Raw genomic sequence first — 13883 nt, forward strand, 5'->3', positions numbered from 1 at the left:
CTCACTAAGCCCCTGAAAATCCACACTGGGAATTCAGGGAAACCTGAGACTCCCACCTGGCCCTGGCCCTGGTCTGGCCGCACACCGCCAGGATCCCTGCCGAGCCCCAGCCTGCCAGCTTTCCTCTTCTGAACTCTTAAAATAATCCCTGCCTCCGTGAAGTGCCAAAAGCGTTTGTAAAAGCCCGGCTCCAGGGGCTGATGAAGTGGATGGGAAGGAAGGGTGCGAGGGGAGAGCAGGGGTAGAAGAGGGAATCAGTGTGCGCAGCATGCAGCAGAGGTATGGCTGCCCTGCAGCTCTCCAACTCTCTTTAAAGGAGTGAAGTGCTGAGGATCGCACCGCCCCTGCCCCACGACCCGGCTCCCCACTGCCTCCATCCCCTCGTGCCAGGATCTGCTGCACCGCTGGGCCATGGCGGAGCAGGTGCCGGAGGAGATGCCGGCAGCCCAGCGCACAGGTCAGTCCTCGGGCATGTGGCTCCAGAGCCGAGATCATGCCAGGCTCTTCCCAGGCCAGAGGAGGCCACCGGGACCTGTCCAGCTGTTCCTCCAGGAGGACGGCTGTCCTCAGCTGCTCTTTCAGCCTAAGAGCATTTAGAGATGTCAGTAATGCCTCTTGGCGATGGTCCCTGCAGGAGGCCACCACCCCGCGCGGGAAGGAGAGGTGTTCAACACGCGATACCAGGCTCTGTGCAAGCTGGGCTGCGGCACCTTTGCCACCGTCTGGCTGTGCCAGGACATGAGGTGAGGGGCTGACCACCTTTTGGGGAGGTGGGAAGGGGTGGCTGATCTCCTGGGCAGAACCTGCCCACTCTCGCAGAAGCAGCAGAGCGCAGCTGCCTGCCTAGGAGCGTATCAGCATCCCGCAAGCACAGGGCAAACCTGGCAGCGAGACTGGAGAGGTGCAATGAGCAGAGATGGTCCCCGGGAACCAAAGAACATAAACGAGGTGGGATCAGCCCTTGCTCTGCATTGGCTCTTCTCATTTGGACCCTGCAGTGTCCATGCTCTGCCTTTTTCTCTCCAGTCCCTTGGTGGTCCCTGGGGCAGCTGGGTTGCCAGATGCCAGCAGCATCGCCAGGAGGGATGCCCACGGCCTGGCGTGCTGCAGACCAAGGGCAAGGCTGCTTGCAGGAGGGCAGCACCCTCCCCGCGGAGCCCAGGGCTGGGTGACTGCGAGAAGGGGAGGTGCTGCTGGTTAGGGCCACTCTGGCATGCATTGGCTGGCAGCTGTGATTCATTTCCCAGGAGGAAGAAACATGTAGCTGTGAAGGTCCTGAAAAGCAGGGAAGGCTTTGCTGAGGCTGCCCAGGACGAGGTCACTCTCCTCCGCTGCGTATGTATATTCTGGGGCTCGGTGCTTTGCTCCACAGGGATGGCCACTGAGTTCTGGTCTGAGTATCAGCCTCATCATCCCTCGTCCCTCCAGGTCTCAGTCTGAAGAGCCAGGTGGGGAACAGGAAAAAACCCCAAAATTTAGGGAATTCATAGGAATCACCCTGGCTCAGCACTGGCCTCTGAAACAGGCACCTTCTCCTTCCTCCTGTCATACTGGGACATACTGGCTGTGTCCCACTTGCCCTATCAGCCTATTTGTTTCAGCTGAGACCGAAATCCAGTAAATAGGAGGAACCTGCAGAAAGATAAGGCAGATAATTAACAGAAAAAGGTGGTAATGTTCTTAAGCTGGAGATGGGAGCATGTCTGCTGTATTTGTGTCATTCCCAGCTCAGAGGGCATTGTTCTATCACGACACTGATACTGAAGTAAAAGGAAATATCTGCAAAAAAAATATGCAGGATGTTTCTGAAGTCAGAAAGCTTCCTCCTGCCTTTGCTAATGGATGTGGTAATTAGGTGCCTGTATCTGGGTCTCAGCTAGTTGCCTTTGAAGATGGCTTGACCTGCTAGTTCTAGAAAGCTCGTGGTTAAAATTCTTTGAGTTTACCTAAATACAAAGTTACATCAGCTTTAGATGAGTAAAAGCCATTAAATTTTGCATTTCAAATTACTCCGATGCCTTTCTCCAACAGGTTTGAGAAAGGTTTAGTTCACAACTGTAAATCTGTAGGCCCTATCCGAAGGGACATGAGCCAGACTTTGGGATACAAGAGGAAGTACCACGTGGCACTAATTTAATGTAATCAGAGGGCTGCTTTTCTACACATCAGCACAATCCTGCATACAGACTGAGCCTTACTCTTAATTTATTACTAATTCTCTCCGAAAGACATGCCTTCCCATTCAGCAGAATACAGCTGGTTCCCAGGGCTGTTCCCCACCAGCGCAAGGTGGTCAGTGCCTGCAGAGCTGCCAGGAGAGGCGATCTGGTCTCCCACGCTTCCACAGCTGCTCACCTCTGTCGTGCCAGCACAAACCTCCAGGCAGATCCAGCACCTGCACAACGTGCAAACCAAAATCCCAACAGTTATGGCTGTGAAGAGAAGAAAAAAAAAGTATGAATTGCTGTACCGGAATCAGTGCTCTGTGAGAGCAAATTCCCGATACACCTTGCCACGCAGGTGTACAGTGCTGGTGCAAGAGCTGGGGGTACCATAGGACCTGTGCTTGGGCACACCAGGGGTTCTCCCAGCCCAGCACCCTGGGCCAGCAGCAGATATCCGGATGGGTGTAGGGACAAGCCAAGCACAAGCTAAGCTCCCACTGAATGCTCCCCTGGCCTACAGTAGTTTCCAGCTGGAGATTTCTTGGGCCAAGGGTGATGTCTGTGTGGGCAGTAATTCTCAGTGGATTTACCTTCAAGAGACCTGCTCTGCTTTCCTGTGAGCCCATGCGGGCTTCAGCACCTGTAGCCCCCTGTGACAAGAACTGCCACCAATTACCCATGCGCTGCGTGAAGAACCATCTCCTCTGCTTTGTTTTTGAACCTCCCAAGTGCTAGGTTTGATGCCCCTTGGTTCTTGTATGAAAGATCTGTGTTCCCCCTCCCTGCCACCACTCCATATCTTACAGATCTCTGCAGTACTTGCCCATAGCCAACCCTTTTTCAGACCAAAGAAGCCTACTTTGCTGGGTTCCTCCAGGCTTGGAAGCTGCTCTCTACCCTGGTAGGACAGGTAGCCTTTGAGTGGCCGAAGACAACCACAAGGTCTCTGCCTCTCTGCAAACCCTTGCAAGAAATTGCCGAAGGGAAGGTGTGGGTTTTAAGAAGTGATGTCCCAGCCTGCTACTCTCAGCTGGAAAGGGACAGGACCATCCCTGCTCTGAGGACAAGGAGCAGAGGCTGCAGAAGGACAAAAGGAGCAGGGAGCTGTGGTCTTGGGTTAATCCCCTTCCAGCACAACTAGGAGCACTTTCTGGGCCTGCATGGGATAGAATAAGCAGCGGGAAGTGTGCTAGACACTATTAGTGAGATCAGTTTGAGTTATTCGGACACCATGAGGGCAATTGTCTGACCTGGTCAAGAGCTAGATGACATACAGAAACTCATTCCTTGGTCACAGACTCTGCTTGTGTGTTTGGAGCCTGTTTTCCTGATGCTGTTCTCATGGAATTAGCCATGAAGTGCCAACTCCTGGAAGAGAAAGTCTGTAGAATGGGATAAAACAGGCGCGAGATGTCCTTGTGCATATATGTGTCTCTAATTACAGTTTTCTTGGAATCCTCCCCTCAGGTGAGCAGTATGAAGAAGAAGGACCGGGCAGGAGAAAACATTGTCTGTCTGTTAGACGACTTCAGGATGATTGGAGAGAATGGCTTCCATATCCTTCTGCTAGAGTGCTGCAGCTCTGGGTCAGCAAGCCTGGGCTTGCCTCGGAGAGTCCCAGGATGGTGTAAAACCGAGTGCTGTGCTCCCATGAGGAGGATGAGCAGGGCAGTAGCTGGACCAGGGCACATGGAGGGGGCTGGAGGGGAAAGGCTGGATAAGGAGATATTTGGCTGCTTTGGTGAAAGGCAAAAGGCTGGTGGTAGCATCTTCTCTCTGTTAGTCAATCCCTGACTCTTTCCCACATGCGTGCTTGGTATTTGAGGCACTGGGTCCTTCCCTGCGATGTCTGATGGGTAACTACGCAGGCCAGGGACTGCCTTTGCCTTTTGTGAAAAAATCTTTACAGCAGGTGAGAACTTGGAACTGGGTGAGGGCACCAAGGGACTGTTGGCTGGGGGACGTGCCATAGACTTCATCCTGGGGTCATCTGTCATAAACACCATGACTGCATCTGCAAAGAAAGGGACAATACAGTGAGTGCCCGAGGCAGGCATTTTTTTAAGGAAAACAGTAACTATTTCTTTTGGGTATAAGGAGAGAAAACAGGAAATAAAATGCAGAATGGGAAGTCATCACATTCCCATTAATACAGGGGCACTGTGCATTACTGCCCAAGCCTGCAGTCTCGTCGGGTTTGGGAAGGAGTCAGGGCCACCACCATGAACAGTCAGCAGCCTGCAGACCTGCACAGGGGTGGCACTTGCATTCCCATTATCTCAGTAATCATTGAATTCTCCAGCAGTTCTGCTGCTCGCAGGAGTAGCAGGGGACAAACAGCCTGCCAGAATTATGCTTCTTGTTGGCAAACCATGTATCTCCCTGCCCTCCCGCTGCCCTGAGATGTCCCCTCTAGCAGCAATGCCAGACCGCTGGCGTTCACCTCGGCATCCAGCCACGGGTAGCACTGGCAGGTCCGGCAGCTTTCTGCACGGTACCACCAAAGGCTGCTCGAGGTTTCTTTCCCTCAGCGCTGATGTCTTTCCAGGGCTTTCTAAATTGCTGGTTCAGTTGGCTGGTCCTCCACCGATGCTGAGATTTTCCTGCTCAGAGCCAACTCTTTCTCCACCCCTGTAACGATGCGGTGCGCCGATCAAACAGATGATGAAAACTGAGTTTCTTATGCATTGGCTGGGAATAGCTAAGGAATGGGAAACCTGAATGAGGCCTCAGAATAGTTAAAATTACATTTTGCCTCTCATGCTGAGATTTATCAGAAGTCTGCACACTTGCCAAGATGAAGATTTGCTACCCTGATTCCTGTGCCTTTCTAGTCATACTAGGAAAGAAAAAAGCTTCCTTCTTCATCCTGTTTTCTGGAATAGCCTCTTCTTCCTCTAAAGAAGCTCCACTAACACTGGAATAAATTACACAAAAATGTAGTGGCATTAATATCTGTGCCCCGTTTCACACCCCAGCCTTTTGCTTGATCCATTCCCTTATCTGCTTTAATTGCAAAATCTCAGAATCTTTTTTCCTCCTTCAGATCAGCACTGGGGCAGTATTTACTTCTGATTCATTCCAGTTTAGCTATTTAAATCTTTCCCCGTGTTTCACAGTTACCATTTAAGGTTGGTATTTCCCCGGGGCTGGTGTTCATCCCAGAATAGAATTTGATAATACAGAGAATATTTGCCAGCCCTTTATGACTGACCAGAGCGTTTAAAAAACAAACGTAGCTCTCCCAGTAGCCTTTTCGCTGCTATTGATTTCTGATAGCGACTGTTTCTCTCTGGCAGGCGTTGTTTATCTCTCCCCTGTGACAGGCCAGACTCTCCCTGCTCCATCGTAAGCCATTCTTTCCCTACATGGCTCTCCTGCACTACCCTTAAGGCCTCTCTACACGCACTCGCTCATGGTCTCTCCCTCCTCCTGTCTGGGTTATGCTGCACCTCCTTGTCTTTCCTTGCACGATGGGACACCCTCCCATGCCGCGTCACTCTATAACTGCCCCCCAACTTCCACTGGAATGATAATCAGCAGGAAGGCACGGTGGTCCGAGGACGTAACAGCCATACGAACAGGAGTGTTTTTTCAGGAGGAAGTTCAGCTTTGTGATCGTAATGCCTCCTCGTAGCCTTATCCTCTCTCCATCTCCCCGGACTTGCCCATTCGTGCTGGTATCTGTGGATTTTCACACCGCCTTCTGCTGCGTGTCACCCCCACCTCCCCCAAACAGCCCCTTCCCCACTGGGCTCCCCAGGGCCCCTCAAGCGGCGTGCTGGGCACGTGGGGCTCCGGCACCCACTCCTCCTGCCGCCTCTCGCGATGAAACCCCTTGCGCCTGCTCCCACAAGGCCACCCCAGCCACTGCCACCGCTCTGCTGGCTGCACCTCCAGCTTAGGACAGGGCACTCACTACACATAAACAACTTCCTGCAAATAGTTATCATCAGTGCCCCCTTTCTTCAATACCAGAACGTCCACAACTTGCCTATCTACTGTGCCTGACTGCTGTGACAGCACCGAGAGCTGCCGGGGCAGGGGAGGTGGGGGGGACCCTCGCGTTGCTGATGTGACTTGCTGCCTGCCCGCCCAGGTGCTGGCAGGGCTGCACTTCCTGCACAAGCGCTGCCGCATCATCCACGCAGACATCAAACCGGAGAACGTCTTGCTGTGCGGACATGACAAAAGCCTCCAAAGGCTTCTGCCCCATACGCTCGACTGCGGCCAGAGAACAGATTTGAGGCTAAAGGGACCAGGTGAGCACTCCAGGGCTTTTTTAACAAGAAAAGAGACTTGCGTGTGTATTGCCAGGAGGGAAACAGAGAGGCAGCAGGTACAGATATCTTAGGAAAAGTTCCCGTCTCCTGCAACACCCAGTACAAAACAGTACAGCCAGCTTATGCAGCTGAGAGGCCTCTCCTATCTCTGCTTAATACAAATATCATGCTGAGTGGTGACAAGCTACTCAAGGCACCTACAGAAATGTGGTCTTGTGTGGAGGACAACTACAAATGGTGGGCATCTGTTAACAGCCCCACCGTGACTTCAGAGCTCATTCTTACGGCTTTAGGTACAGGACAGTCCCCTTGTGTCCGGTGTTTTCAGCCACTGAAAGGTTTACATACAAGATTAGAAAACTGTACAACGCTCCTATTCCTTATTTCCTGTATTTCTGAGGTTTGTGGGAGACTTTTATTACTGCTAATCTTCAAGGCCTTTTGAGACATAGTTTATTTGCAGAGAATGGTGTGAATATCAAATAAGATGTAGGGCTGGAGAGTTTCTCGAGAGATCAGCTCTTCTCCCAGCAATGAGACCCTTTATATTTTCCTCGCACGATTTTCTCCCATGAGCATTTCTCCCATGACGGTGCTGTTTTGTCTCTCAAACTCCGGGGCAATCAGGGAATGCTAAATTAGTGACTGAGTCTTGCTTGGAGCAGAAAGGCACAATATTAGACATAGACGGACAGCTCACTGTAAAGCAGTAAACCAAAAATTACCCTTTTCCGGGGTCATATGAAAACGTAACCTTTACGGTGCTTGCCAAGCAGGCTGTGTCCAAGGTCTGTGACAGCCAGCGTTGCTGAAGGCTAAGGAGGCGTGACAGATGTTTTGTGTCTGACTAGTGCTGGTAGGATGCGCTCGGCTCTGAGCCCACAGTAACCTCGGTGCTAGAGGAACCTTGCAGCCGGACAGGAGCACATGGTCACACCGCTCCACTCCAAGCTACTGTCCTCACAAACATCCTCTTTGATTTTGACTGGATATCAGCTCTTCCTTTGTGTTTCCTCAAAAAACAGAAGTGGTGATAAAAACCATTTTAGGATCTTTTAGGTTGAAAAACTTTAAAGGAAGGCATACACGCCTCTCCTGTGGTAAGTGATGTGTATCTGTTGGTTTGGAAAGACCTGATTTCTCTCTGTCCTTTCCATCTAGGTGGTGACCTTGGCAATCAATTGGAAGAATCTGATTTAATGAGCATAGAAGTGAAAATTGCAGATCTGGGCAGTGCGTGCTGGACAGTGAGTCTGCTCCAATTCTCAGTCCCATGATGATGCGGGATGCTGTGTGCTTCTCTCCATCCCACCCTGGGTGTCTGTCCTTTCACAGCTGAACAGCTCTTTCAGTGTGCTGAAGAGATGCCGATTTTGGGGGGCGTTATATTCAGCACTCCCAACTTGGAGCTGGGCACTGTACTCCTGGAGACACTGTCAACTTTGGGTGTTTCTTCAGCTTGCAGTTAGTCCCTATAATTAGAAATTCAAAACCACATTCAGTGTGAAACATTGGGAGATAAATTCACCCGTGTGTCAGCGAGGCTGAGAACGTGCCTGCTGTGCCCTGCGCAGTTTAATACACGTCTTCAGTTCAGCCCCGCAGTGTCCTCCTCGCTGTGCGGGAAGCTTGTGACCACAAGCGTTGCTGTTACTCGTTTATGGGCGCTAACCAAAGGGAGTTTGTTTCTGTTTCAGTACAAGCTTTTTTCCAAGGAGATACAGACCCAGCCATACCGTGCGCTGGAAGTGCTTCTTGGATTGGACTATGGCACTCCTGCGGATATCTGGAGCACGGGCTGCCTGGTAGGACAGGGGACAATGCTGTGCATGCATGGGAGGTGACTGACACTAACAGGCCAGGGCAGCATGACCTCGGCACCCACCTATACCCGCTGCATGAGGAACAAGACTTCCTTGCTGAGAAGGAGAAGGGGGCTGTCTGCACTCATTCACTTTGGATTGAAAGTATACTGCTGATAAAATTCACTCTTACTTACTTTAAGCTATAAGGCAATTCACACCCCATGTATGTTAACTCATAGACTTGACTGAATCAGCCACATACTGCTTTTCAAAGGTGCTGTTTCACCATGGTATGGATCAAAGCAGTGTGAGTATTTCCATATTTTAGGATCGGTTTTGTGTGATAGGAAGGGAAATTGGTACTATCAGAGTTAATGGGGAAAAAAACCTCCAGGTCAGTTAGTGAATTAACAATGCTCTTCCATTTCTAGGCATTTGAAATGGCAACTGGGGAGCGTCTATTTGATCCTCAACCTGGGAAATATTTCTCCAGAGACGATGGTAGGACTCCATTGGTTTTATTAATTTCACTGACAGAAGTGTCACAATCTTTGTATCTAGATGTGTTTTCTCACCCTCTGTCTAGATCACGTTGCTCGTATTATTGAACTCCTGGGCAGAATTCCTCCTCAAATTGCTTTCTCCTGGAATAAGTCAACAAAATTTTTCAGCAGGCCAGGTAAGAATTGGAATAAGGAAATTTACTCTAAAAAACACTGTGGATCTCTGACACACTCCTACTCAGCTCACACAGTTTTCACCCCCAAAGTTATGTTACACAACACAGGCTACAAGCAGGGACAGAAGACAAGTGGAGATACCGTAAAGAGCAGTAACACTCCCTGCCCTGCCTACCTTTGCAATCCAGGCATGAATGCAAAATCCTGAAAAACGGTCATAGCAAACACCCAACAGGGAAAACATTTCCATTCTTTCTCCTTTGGATTTGGAGAGAGTGGAAATACGGACAGGAAATAGCTACATGCCAGGAAGGCTGAAGAGTGCGTAACTGGCTGGACTTCACCCGTTCACTGGCAGAGAACAATGATGATCAGGAATGGGACACTCATATCCTTCCATCCTTCCACCATGGCTGCTATATTTAGTCTTCTGACCCAACCGTAACATCTCTTTTGTTTTATTCTCCCCAATTCCTTTCCCTTTGACTCACTAGGTTTGAAATCCTTGTCTTTGACTTCAAGGCATCGCATGACTCCATCCTTCTGCAATTTTGTCTATCAATCATCCTCTTTCTCTGCTTTCACGCTCACCAGCCACAGCCTAGCCACAATTCATTCAACGTTGAGTGCTAGCCCCATGCTGTAGTTCAGCAAGCACCTCCCTGCACATTCACATCCTTTCCTCACATTTATTCCTTCTATGGTGCTCAAAAGAAATGAGTCAAAACGAGTGCTTGTTCTATATTCAGTCTCTGTGTGAACCAAACTGGCCTGACCCCCCATGCCCAACCTGAATGATGACATTTTCACCACGTACTCCTGGGGACAAGGATAGCTTCTTGGTCAGTAGTAGAACTCCTTTGGGCCCCATGGCGCTAGTAGGCACAAAAGAAATTAAACATTAGTGTCTTGTGAGCTCTGGCACTGAAAGGACCCGATGCATTCTGGGTTGCATGTGGACAGGCAGAGGGAACAAGCAGCATGGCTATTGTGGGAATGCTTCATTCACTCTCGGCACGTTCTCACCTGAGAAGTACCCAGAACAGGGAGACTCCAAACACTAGCTTGGAAAGGTGATTTTTGAGAAACACCCAAGAGCCAAACCTGCAAGGGGCAGCGCAGGTGAAGCTTAGAGAGGAAGATTCAGAGGCGAAAGAAGGGATCCTTCAGGAGGCTTTGGATGAATTGTGTGAGGCGAGGAGCGGTAGCCTCTCAGTCTTGGAAGTGTAATTAAGGTACCGTTTACGCTCTTTGCTAGGCGCTCTGCTGCGGATCTCCAGGCTTTCCCCCCGCAGTCTCCACAGCATCCTGGCGGACAGACACAGCTGGACAAAACACGAGGCTACTCCCTTCACCAGCTTCCTCCTGCCCGCGCTGCGGTACGCACCCGAGCGCCGCGCCACAGCCGCCCAGTGCCTGCAGCACGCATGGCTGAGCGCCCCGTGACCGGCCCCTGCCCGGCGGCCAGCCGCGGCACCTGCGCCGCCCCGGAGCTCTGCGGGCCCCGCCGCAGCGGCCGGAGACAGCCTCCCGCGGGGGTGGCGGTGGCGGGGCGGGCCCGGGCTGGCTGCCGCGGCGGGCGCTGCGCACAAGATGGCGGCGGGGCCGGGCTGCCCCTCGGGCGTCGGCGGCTCCTCGGCCTCCCGCGGCTCGGCGCAGCTGCTCGCACGCCCGGCACCCGCGCTACGCCGCACGGCCCCTCCGAACGACCCCGGGAGAGGGACGGTGGCCGCCGCCGCCACCTCTGCGCAGCCTCCACCATCGTTCCGCAGCTCCTCCCGCACTCGGGCTCCGTTCGCCTTCCTTAAAAGTCCTTTTAGTTCGTGTAGTCCGCGCGCTGCGCTAATTGGAAGCAAGAATTAACGTCCTACGGTCTCGCAGTCTGTAAGGCTATTTAAGCGGGGGGCAAGGGCAGGGCGGGCCTTTCCCTGCCCGCCTGCGTCCGGCCTTCCTTGCGGGGCGCCCCGTCCCCGGCAGCGCGGGGGAGCGCAGGCCCGCGGCGCAGCCTCCCCTTCCGCCGCCCGGCCAGGGGGACGGCCCGTCCCGCCGAGCGGCCGCCGGTGCGCTCCGCATCCTTTGAACGGAGAGGCGGTACGTGGGCACCGGGCCCCAGCGCAGGGAGAGCCCCGCGGCTGGGCACAGGCACCTACCCAGTGCCGCAGCGTCCCTCCCGCACCCGCGCCCCTCCTTCCCGGCACCCCTCCCGCGGAGAGGCCGCTCCTCCGCCTCACGCAGCCGGCCCCGCGGTCAGCGCCCGACGCCCTTTGTGCGGGGCTCCGGGGACGGAGAACCAGCCAGCCCTGGGCCGCAGCGGCGTGCCGGCACCTCTCCCCGCTGGCCCCAGCCTGTGAGGGGGCGCGGCGGGCGGCAGTCCCGGCGCGTCCTGCCCCCCTCGCCTCAGGAGGGCCCGCCGGGCGCGGGGGGAGGAGGGAGCCGCCGGAGCAGAGCAGCTCCGTGGCGCGGCACTCGCGCTCCGCGAGGCCTGAGGGGGAGGCGGCGGTGGCGGCCGCGCGCCCGCGGGGGGCCGGGGCGGCCTTCCCGGTCTCCCCCGACGGCACCCCGAGCCAGCGGCCGCCCCCTCCCCCCGCAGCGCGGACGTGCCGAGCGGCAGGCCCCGCGCCCGCGCTGCCGCGCATGCGCCTGGCGCCCCCTTCCCCCTCTCCGACCCGCGCATGCGCGGCGCGGCCGCGGCTGCCGCCCAGGAATCCCGGCCGCCCGCGCCGCCCCTTCTTTCTGCCACGTGTCCCGACGCGGGAGTTACCCCGCGGAGAGCGGCGCCTTGGCGGGGGCGGCGACGGGCCCCGCCGGCCCCGCCCCTCGGCACGTAGCGCGGCTCGGCCGGCAGGCGCTGTCGCAGCCCGCCCGGCTGCACCGTGTCGACCCTCCCGCCGACTGGCAGCTCCGCGCGCTAATGGGGCGCCAGGACCGTGGGGCGAGCGGCGGGGCGGACGCGCGGCTCCCAATGAGGCGGGAGCGGGGGCGGGGGCGGGCGGCGAGGCCACCAATGGCAAGCGTGGGTGGGTGGGGCGTTGGCGGCAGCGGGCGTCCCGGCGGGGCGGGGCGTAGTGCCGCGGCCGCCAACGGGGAGCGGGAGTGGGCGTGTCCGGGGCGCCCCTGGCGCCGGCGCCGGGGATCCCCGTGCGCCCAGTGCCGTTTCCGCCCGGCCTGGGGAGCAAGCCGCCGCTACTGCTGCCAGGGGGAGGGGCTGGCGCCGTGGCCGCCGCCGAGGGCTTGCTCCCGCCGGCTGCCCAGGAGACGCCGTGGCGCTGAGCCGGGCCTAGTGCCGCGCGGGGGCCCGGGGAACGGGCCGGCCAGGTAGGCGCGGACGGGCGGGGACCGGCCGTGCCCGGCGGCGGGGCTGGCGGGAGGGAATGCTGGGGAGGGCGGGCGGTGGCGGGGGGCTCCCGGCGCGGGCCTCGGCCCGGCGTTCCGCCCTGCCCTGCCTCGGGGCCCGGGCGTCAGGGCCCTGCCGCGGCGGTGGGGCAGCGGCCCGGGAGGCCCGGCCCGACCCGACCCCGCGGGGGAGGCCCGGCCCGGCCGGGCCAGGCGGCGCGGGCCATCATGGCGGTCCCGGTGGTGCGCGCCTGCCCGCGGCGGCCGGGCTCGGGCCGGTGGTGGCAGGCCGGTGCGGGGCCGGGGCTGGGCCCGGCCGTGGGGCTTTGTCGGTGGAGGCGAGCGCTGGGGAAGCCCCGCTGTAGGCTGGTCTCCTCCGCCCCCCATTTTCCCCTTATTGTCCCGGGGGGCCTCGGGGGTCGTTGTCCGTCTCGGGGCAGCCCCCTCCGGGCCGCCGCTGCCCGCCCCCGCCGCCGCTGCCCGCCCCGAGCCGCCGGCCCCTCCGGGCCTCGGGGGAGGCGGTGTTTGACCTGCATTTTCTGCTTTCTCATGGTGCCCGTGCGGCGTCTTCCCCCGTAACCCCCCGCTCCCGGCCCGCCCGGCGCCGGGGGCTGCAGCGCGGATTCTCCTGCGTTTCCTCGCCCGTCACGCGTGGCCGCCGTGGGCTGGGCTCCCGGCCGCCCTGCCCGCGCCCCGGCCCCGCTCCGACCCCCGCCGCCTTCTCTCCGACGACACCGGCAAGGTCACTGTCGCCCGGCTGCTCGTCCTTGGGTGCCGGTGACCGGAGTTCACCGCCGGGTCGGTCTCGCCGTCCCCGGGGGGAGGGAAGGAGGCGAGGTGCGAAGCCGCGTGTGGCCCTGTGGAAGCGGGGAAACGGGTGTAGCGGCGTGGGGCGGGGGGGGGTTCCCAGCCGCTTCCCGGCCGTGTCCCCGCGCTCCTCTGCCCGAAACTAAGATCCCGGGGTGGGCTTTTGGGGGGCGGATTTCTGCGGGTCTGTAGAGGGCACGGGGTGCTGCAGGGCTGCGGTGGCTGCTGCGGGCTCTGGCCATGATGTAATGGGAGCGCTGAAGGTATGGCCGGGCCAGGGCAAGGGACGAGGGGGGCACTGCCTCCCCGTGTGTGGAGGGTGCAGCTGGGTCTCGAAGAACTTGATGTTGGTGTCCGATGGTGTGCCGGTACAGCGTGGATTTCAGACGCTTCCCCCCCCGCCACCCCCCGACTGGGTGTTACTGCCAGAACCTAAACCCAGAAAAGGAATTTCCTATTTCTTCAGTAGAAATAGGAGAGTCTCCTTTTCGCTTGGATAGGAAATACTAGGATTTTGGGGTTTTTTCCCTTCTTGTGGTTGACCCAGGAAGTCATCTTGTCGCCAGCCTTCTGGTTTTTTTTGCTGTAGAGGTGCAGGGAGGAGGGTGTTGCTTTGCTCTGGATCCTGTGGGTAAGCGTTGAAGGCAGTGACAGCAGCTGCTGTTGGCTCTGGAGCTCTGGTTGCTATGAGAGAAGCTTCAGTAGACTTGGCTGCTATCTCCAGGGAAGGACAGCAGAGCAGCCTCCATTAGTGTGGTGGTGGAGAGATGTCTGGCTCACGTTCAGCAAAGGGCTTTACTTTTCGGGCCG

General features: G+C 56.9%; 2 protein-coding genes across 3 annotated transcripts in view; both read left to right on the top strand.

The window, feature by feature from the left end:
- The first annotated feature begins 411 nt into the window (after positions 1-411).
- Positions 412-10379, top strand: LOC104256145 (SRSF protein kinase 3). The gene is made up of 11 exons (XM_059823397.1): positions 412-457; positions 635-743; positions 1248-1335; positions 3633-3720; positions 3971-4077; positions 6265-6427; positions 7610-7695; positions 8146-8253; positions 8685-8754; positions 8840-8932; positions 10192-10379. The coding sequence occupies exons 1-11, from the start codon at positions 412-414 to the stop codon at positions 10377-10379; spliced, it is 1146 nt and encodes a 381-aa protein (XP_059679380.1).
- Positions 10380-12231: 1852 nt separating this feature from the next.
- Positions 12232-13883, top strand: part of SETD5 (SET domain containing 5) — a 68153-nt gene continuing 66501 nt past the window's right edge. For both annotated transcript variants that reach the window (XM_059823024.1, XM_059823025.1), the window contains exon 1: positions 12232-12248. The gene's annotated coding sequence lies outside the window, so the exon portion shown is untranslated. The remainder of the gene's footprint in view (positions 12249-13883) is intronic.

This window comes from Gavia stellata, chromosome 12 (assembly GCF_030936135.1).
Source record: "Gavia stellata isolate bGavSte3 chromosome 12, bGavSte3.hap2, whole genome shotgun sequence".
NCBI classification, from domain to species: Eukaryota; Metazoa; Chordata; class Aves; order Gaviiformes; family Gaviidae; genus Gavia; species Gavia stellata.

Coding starts and splice junctions, on each gene's coding strand:
- LOC104256145 (XM_059823397.1), top strand. CDS start 412: ATGGCGGAGCAGGTGCCGGAGGAGATGCCGGCAGCCCAGCGCACAG. Junction 458..634: donor GCCGGCAGCCCAGCGCACAG/GTCAGTCCTCGG, acceptor TGGTCCCTGCAG/GAGGCCACCACCCCGCGCGG. Junction 6,428..7,609: donor TTTGAGGCTAAAGGGACCAG/GTGAGCACTCCA, acceptor CTTTCCATCTAG/GTGGTGACCTTGGCAATCAA.